Consider the following 7,477-nt stretch of genomic DNA (forward strand, 5'->3'; position numbering starts at 1 on the left):
GAGAGGAGGGGGGAGGGAGGGGAGAGGAGGGGGGAGAGGGGGAGAGGAGGGGGGAGGGGGGAGAGGAGGGGGGGAGGGGGGAGAGGAGGGGGGGAGGGGGGAGAGGAGGGGAGAGGAGGGGGGGAGGGGGGAGAGGAGGGGGGGAGGGGGGAGAGGAGGGGGGGGGGGGGGAGAGGAGGGGGGAGGGAGAGGGGAGAGGGGGAGAGGGGGGGAGGGGGAGAGGGGGAGAGGGGAGAGGGGGGAGAGGGGGAGAGGGGGGAGAGGGGGGGAGGGGGGAGAGGGGGGAGGGGAGAGGGGGGAGGGGGGGAGGGGGGGAGAGGGGGGAGGGGGGGAGAGGGGGAGGGGGGAGGGGGGGAGAGGGGGAGGGGGAGGGGGGGAGAGGGGGAGAGGGGAGGGGGAGGTGTGGAGGAGGAGGGGGGAGTAGGGGGGAGGGGAGAGTAGGCGGGGGGAGGGAGCTGTGGGAGGGGCAGGGAGGCCGGGCCGGGCCGGGCCGGGGCCTCGCGTAGATTCAGGGCGGGGAATGGTGTCGAGGGGCGGGGCGAGGGACGAGATGGCGGCCGAGCCGCAGCTGGAGCTGGACGAGCGGCTGCGGGAGGCCTGCAGTGTCGGCGACGCCGAGTCGGTGCGGCGGCTGCTGGGCAGCGGGGCCCGGGTCAACGGGCGGAACCCCGTCAATGGCTGGTGGGTGAGGCCGAGGGAGCGAGGGCCGGGCCGGGCCGGGCCGGGCCGGGGCAGAGGGGAGACCCGGGGCCGGGGCCCGGGCCTGGCGTGGATTTGTAGCCGCGGCCAAGGGTGGGGTTTGGGGCGGAAGGTCGGAGCCCGGGTCAGAGGTGCGGGGACCCGGGCAGGTCGGCTCTGGGGGTCGGGGTACCGGCGGCCCCGGTCTGTGGAGGGGGGAGAGGGGGGGGGGGTCTGTGTGTGTTGGGGGGTGTGTGGAGCGGGGGGTCTGTGTGTGGGTGGGGGGTGTGTGGAGCGGGGGGTCTGTGTGTGGGTGGGGGGGTGTGTGGAGCGGGGGGTCTGTGTGTGGGTGGGGGGGTATGTGGAGCGGGGGGTCTGTGTGTGGGTGGGGGGGTGGTGTATGGGTCCTGTGTGTGCAGCGGTGAGTCTGGGGTATGTGGGGTGTTGGGGGTCACGGGCAGCGGCCCGTGTTTGGGCTCCAGGCTGGAGCCCTCCTCTCACTGACACCGTGGCGTTGGGTAACCTGGGTCACGATGCCAGGATGATTTAGGTCAGCCGCTCGCTGCTGAGGCCAGTAACATGCCGACCAACTGCTGCTGCTTACGGATCCCTGATTCCTGGAATGGCTACAGGAGACCATTAGGCCCATCGTGCTTGTGCATTCCCTTTCCCAGAGCAATTCACCAGTTCTTCCGCCAACCTTCCTCCCCCCCCCCCCCCACACACACATTTTTCCTCACCATAGATGTTCCCAAGTCTCCTCGAAGGCCACAGAATCTGCTTTGTCCATACCTTCAGGCAGTGCGTTCTTGAAGTTTGCATCATCCATAGTTCAAAACGATGCCTTGAACCTTCAGTTCTGGGCATTGACATGGATGGAGAATAAAGCAATGTCCCCGACACTGATCACCAACACCCTCTGCTGCCTGTTCCTTGGCCAACTTCTCATCCATGCTGAGTGCCATGATCACCAATCACAGGACCTGGTCACAAATGTGCAAGGCTGTTGCTTCAGAGCGATGTTACTGCACACTAAACAGTGGGAGCCCATATCCAACTCCAGGTTGCCATCTCCTGGACACCTTCCACTATATCGTAATCGGCAACTACCGAGCCCACTCGATATCTCTGCGATAAAAACCAGCTGCATTGGCTATCAGCATGTACATAAGAAGCAGGAGTTGGCCTCGACACCACTTTCTCATTCTCTCTCCCACACCCTTGACATGTCGGTCTCGGTCTTGAATATCAAACAATCTGTTGGAGGAACTCAGATGGTCGGGCAGCATCTGTGGGAGGAAAGGAATTGTCAACATTTCGGGTTTGAAAGCCTGCATCAGGGCCAGGATCTTGTGTGTCAGTCCTGCATACACTGAATGGCTCTGCCTGCACTGCTCTCTGAGGGAGAGAACTCCAAAGATTCATCGCCCCAAAGAAGTTGTTCCTCTTCTCTGTCGTTAATGGCTGATATTTTCAGCAGTGGAATTTGTCCCATGTGTCTCCAGTACCTGAAATGCTGAAGTAGCTGTCAGCTGTGGCTCAGGAGCCTTTGAGTTAGAAGGTGTGGTTCCTGTCCAGAGATAAACACAAGTGACTGATAATCCCAGTGTTGTTCTGGTAATGGCCTACTGTCAGGGGACAGTTTTGAGGGGATTCTATCCCATCAGAGCTGATGTCTATCAAATGAGGTATGATATACGCTCCTAGGTGAATGTAAAATATTCCACAGCAGAAGAAGAGAGGGGCAGTCTCCATGATGACCTGGGACTAGTTTCACTGAAACTAATTACCTGATCATCGTCACGTTGCTGTGAGCTTGCTGTGCTCACACTAACTGCTGGTTCCCACATTAACAGCAGATCTGCATCACACAAACTTCAGAGAGCTTTGGGACCTACTGAATTATGAGACTTGTACTAAGGAATCCCTGTTAAAAGTTGCAATGAAATTAATAAATATCGAGTTGACCATTGATAGTGCACAGCAGAAACCATCACCCTCGGTTATGTGTCTCCCCCTTTGTGGTGAGCTGTTGTCACCATGTCTCCAAGCTACTGAGGCCTCGCTCTGATTGTACACTGGGCTGCCTTGTGCTGTTAACCGTACTAAGCTGTGTTGATGGTGTTGCAGGACCTGCCTACACTGGGCATGCAAACGGGGTCACCACCAGATCGTGTCTGACCTGCTGGAAGCCGGAGCTGATCGAGGAATCCTCACTAGCAAGGGTGAAAGTGCGGCACAGCTCACATCCAAACCAGAGATCAAAGCAATGCTGGGAGGTAACCATCCCGCTCCCTGTCTGCAGGACTGCCACTCCTTCCCAAAACCCTCGTCCCACTCACTGTCCACCCGACCCTCCCCAGACCCTCATCCCTAGGTTTGTTGGTCGCTATTTGCTCTCCCCTCCACCCATCTCACCTCTCATTCCTTCTCCCTCCCTCTCTTCCCCTTCCCGCCATGTCCACACCTCCTCCCCAGTGACAAAACTCACCAAAGGAAGGTGGTTGTGGAGTTGGTGGGGCAGTGTTCAGATGCTTCACCAGAGTGTGACAGTGGCTTAGCAAGTAGTGCTGCTACCTCACCGCTCCAGCGACCTGGGTTCAATCCTGACCCTGCTGCTGTCTGTGTGGAGTTTGCACATTCTCCCTGTTGCGCCCTTCCACATCGATAGATGTACAGGTCAGTGGGTTAATTGGCTGCTGGTGTGTGTGTGGGTGGTAGGGGAATCTGGGGTGAGTTGGTGGGAATGTGAAAGGGGGTAGGTTACATCGTTGGGGAACAGGATTGATGGGCTTACTCTGTGAACTAGCTTAGACTCGACAGGCCAAATGGCTGCCTGTGTCATGGGAAAAGCTAGAGGGTCGTGGATTTATGTAATTTGTTGCCACGTACTAAGGGGAATAGATAGAGTGGACAGCCAGCACCTCTTTCCCAGGGCACCAATGCTCAGTACAAGAGGGCATGGCTTTAAAGTAATGGGTGGGAAGTTCAAGGGAGATATCAGAGGGAGGTTTTTCACCCAGAGAGTGGTTGGCGCATGGAATGTGCTGCCTGGGGCAGTGGTGGAGGCTGATACATTGGTCAAATTCAAGAGATTGCTAGATAAGCATATGGAAGAATTTAAAATAGAGGGATATGTGGGAGGAAAGGGTTAGATAGTCTTAGGCATGGTTTAAAGGTTGGCACAACATTGTGGGCTGAATGGCCTGTATTGTGCTGTACCGTTGTATGATTCTATGTACAGCTGTGGAGGCCCGATCATTGGAGGTGTTTAAGGCGGAGATTGATAGGTATCTAATTAGTCAGGGTATCAAGGGATATGGGGAAAAGGCCAGGAATTGGGGCGAGGTGGGAGAATAGTTTAGCTCATGGTGAAGTGACAGAGCAGACTCGATGGGCCGATAGCCTGCTTCTGCTCCTTTCTCCTTTGTCTTGTGATTTTGTGAGATTAATGGTGGAGTGGTGTTTCGCTGATTGGAGTCTGTAACTAGTGGTGTACCACGGGGATCGGAGCTGGGACCTTCTTGTTTGTCATGTATATAAATGACTTGGATGAGAATGTCTGTGGTCTGATATCAGTTTGCTGACGACATGGAGAGTGATGGGGCCATCGTGGAGCGGTGGCCGGTGGAATTTAACCCAGACAAGTGTGAGATAATGCTCTTGGGAAGTCAAATTCGGTGGGACATGTGGAGGAAGTGAGCTGCCAGAGGAGGTGGGAGAGGCAGATATGGTCAGCAGGGGGTTTGGAAGGTACTTGGGACTAGTGTAGATAAGCATCACAGTCAGCAGGGGTGAGAGGGCCGAAGCCATCTCTGTGCCTTGTGTTCCTGCGATCCTCTGGGAAAGGGAAGTGGCTGCCCTGGGACCGGGTTCTGAGCTCAGACCCACCCGCATGGTGACTGTTATTCAGGGATGGGTGAGGAACCGACAAATTCTATTGCCCATCCCCGGACCCTGGAGGGGGCGCCGGGGCCGTGCGTCGGTGAGGGGGCGCGGGGCCGTGCGTGGGTGAGGGGGCGCCGGGGCCATGCGTCGGTGAGGGGGCGCCGGGGCCGTGCGTGGGGGAGGGGGCGCCGGGGCCGTGCGTCGGTGAGGGGGCGCCGGGGCCGTGCGTGGGGGAGAGGGCATTGTATGAATGGGGGGTGGCAGTGCTGTATGTGCTAGCTGTGTGCCTGTGGGTGTGGAAGGTTCTCACTGCAGTTTTCTCCCCCCACAGTGAGCGAGGAACCTGGGCCGGCGGTGAATGGATGTCCCGACCTGCCGATCGTCCCCCACTACCTGGCTAACCCACCCCTCCCGATCGTGGAGAGTAGACGGGCACCTGTTGGCCAGCTCCCACTGCCCACCCATTGCTGCTCTCCCTGCTTCCATCAGCACCACCCACAGACAGCGGCTCCTGCCCCATCCCAGTCGCTGTTCTGCCTGGGAGCTCTGCCTGAGAGTGAGCGAGGTAGGAGGAGAGGAGGGGGTGGGCTGGGGTGGGGGAGGAGGTGGGGGTGAGCAAGGGGCTGGGGGTGGCATCTAATGGTGAGTGCACGGTGTCTCGGTGCAGAGCTGGCAGTGGGCAGACAGGGTGTTGTACCGTCTGCCTCTGGCTGCTGGCACAGGTCACGGGTCCAGCTCGTGCCGGCCGTCCTGGGCACAGACCGCAGCTGCCCCACCCATCTGCCCGGCCCAGTCCAGTCCCACGGATACCCTTGTTACCTCCTCCACAGAGCTGGTGCTGAAAGTTCGACTCCATAACCCGGCCGCGGAGGACAACGACTTCATCGAGGTGGAGCTGGATCGGCAGGAGCTCACGTACCAGGCACTGCTCCGGGTCACCTGTCAGGAGCTGGGGATGGTCCGGAGAAAGTGGAGAGGATCCGGAAACTTCCCAACACGCTGCTGAGGAAGGTAATGGTGGAGAGTAGAGTAGAGCAGAGCAGCCTGATGCCCCCCACGGTGTCACCAGTGCCCACCCCCCTCCCCCCCGCGGTGTCACCGGTGCGCGCCTCCCCCCCACCGTGTCACCGGTGCGCCCACACACTGACCACAACTCTCCAGAAGGTGCATCATCGATTCACGTTAAGTTTTTATTTCCGATCCCAGGACAAGGACGTCACGCGGCTTCAGAACTACCAGGAGCTGGAGCTTGTGCTGCTGAGAGGTGAGAGCAGCCTGCAGTCGGTACAGGGGGCACTGACTGAGCGGCCCTGCTACAATCCAGGGGCAGCAACACTCATTACTGACTGCCGCCGTGGCCACTGGAAGCCCAGTGTGGTACCTGTCCCAGCCCGTGCGGGAGTGTTGGGCATGGGGCAGCTCCAGGATGGGAGCTCCAGCCCCGGTGTCGAGCCTCGGACTGCCTCTGGGGACCGGGGAACTCTGCTGTATGCTTGTTCAGCACAACTCAGGACGGGTGTAGACCAACCTCACCTCTCTCCCTCCACCCCTCCCCACCCAGTGATTCCCATTCAGCCTGTCACCACTGGATGCAAATGGCTTCCTACATCGTCATCCACTGCCCTGGCCCCGCCCACTGCCACGTGTCCACACTGGCCTGGGTGGTGTAAATGTAACCCGCGCACATCACCTGTGACCGCACACAGACCTGCATGTACAGTGTACACCTGCACACACACAACGCACAGGTTTGCAGGTGCTACAAATGCAGGCCACAGCCCCATGCAGTCTCGGCGCGGGGTGGGGCCCAGTGAACAGGCTGTCCCTGGCTCTCTGCTCCGCACGCCCCACCTTAACTATTTATCTTTTTACAGAAAGGTTTGAAATGGAAATCTGCTTTATTTTTCTATTTTGACCTTTGCTGCCCTGTGGCAGACAGGATCTCACCACCTCGGTCTCACTGAAATCGGGAGCACCACTTGCCTTCTGGACAAACCCCCAGACCCTGGTATGGTTGGTGGGCACTGCCCAGCACTTGGCCAGCCTATGCATTTAGATGTTGCTATTTTCTATACACCTCACTCTTTGGCACTTTTCAAAACTTATATCCATGGACACAATATTCATTATAATTATTAATAAAACTTGGTTTGCATTTAATGCAGAGACTGACACTGGTGTTGCTGATTGTTTGGTGTGAGTGACTGGGTTTTGGTGCCTGTATCCCTGTACTTGTACACATACCTGTGCTTGCACTGCCGTCCTCGTCCCAGACTCTGGGGCTCAGTGTTCATTGTGCGATCCTGCTCCAGGGTTTGGCCAATGCTGTTGTAAAGAGCTGGAGGATACAGTGTGCAAGTGAACGCCTGATCAGGGGGGAGGCTGCCTCATTACAGCCTTGGTCCAAACGCAGACAAAGGGGCTGAACTCCAAGGGTGAAGAGAGAGTAACTGCCCCTGACGTCGAGGCAACATTTGATTGAGTACTGATATCAGTTTATTATTGTCACTTGTACCGAGGTACAGTGAAAACTTGTCTTGCATACTGATCGTACAGGTCAATTCATTACACAGTGCAGTTGCATTGAGGTAGTACAGGTAAAAACGATAATAGTACAGAGTAAAGTGTCACAGCTACAGAGGAAGTGCAGTGCAATAAGGTGCAAGGTCACAACAAGGTAGATCGTGAGGTCATAGGTCATAGTCCGTCTCATTGTATAAGGGAACCGTTCAATAGTCTTATCACAGTGGGGTAGAAGCTGTCCTTAGGTCTGGTGGTACGTGCCCTCAGGCTCCTGTATCTTCTACCCGATGGAAGAGGAGAGAAGAGAGAATGACCCTGGTGGGTGGGGTCTTTGATTATGCCGGCTGCTTCATCAAGACAACGAGAGGTAAAGACAGAGTCCAAGGAG

General features: G+C 57.4%; 1 protein-coding gene across 1 annotated transcript; it reads left to right on the plus strand.

The window, feature by feature from the left end:
* Positions 1–538: 538 nt before the first annotated feature.
* On the plus strand, positions 539–5,919 carry ankrd40 (ankyrin repeat domain 40). Its single transcript, XM_052032976.1, has 5 exons — positions 539–681; positions 2,809–2,957; positions 4,898–5,131; positions 5,397–5,577; positions 5,773–5,919. Exons 1-4 carry the CDS (start codon positions 551–553, stop codon positions 5,570–5,572), a joined length of 690 nt encoding a protein of 229 aa, XP_051888936.1. The 5' UTR covers positions 539–550; the 3' UTR covers positions 5,573–5,577; positions 5,773–5,919.
* Positions 5,920–7,477: the final 1,558 nt, after the last annotated feature.

Source organism: Pristis pectinata, chromosome 18, assembly GCF_009764475.1.
Source record: "Pristis pectinata isolate sPriPec2 chromosome 18, sPriPec2.1.pri, whole genome shotgun sequence".
Lineage (NCBI taxonomy): Eukaryota > Metazoa > Chordata > Chondrichthyes > Rhinopristiformes > Pristidae > Pristis > Pristis pectinata.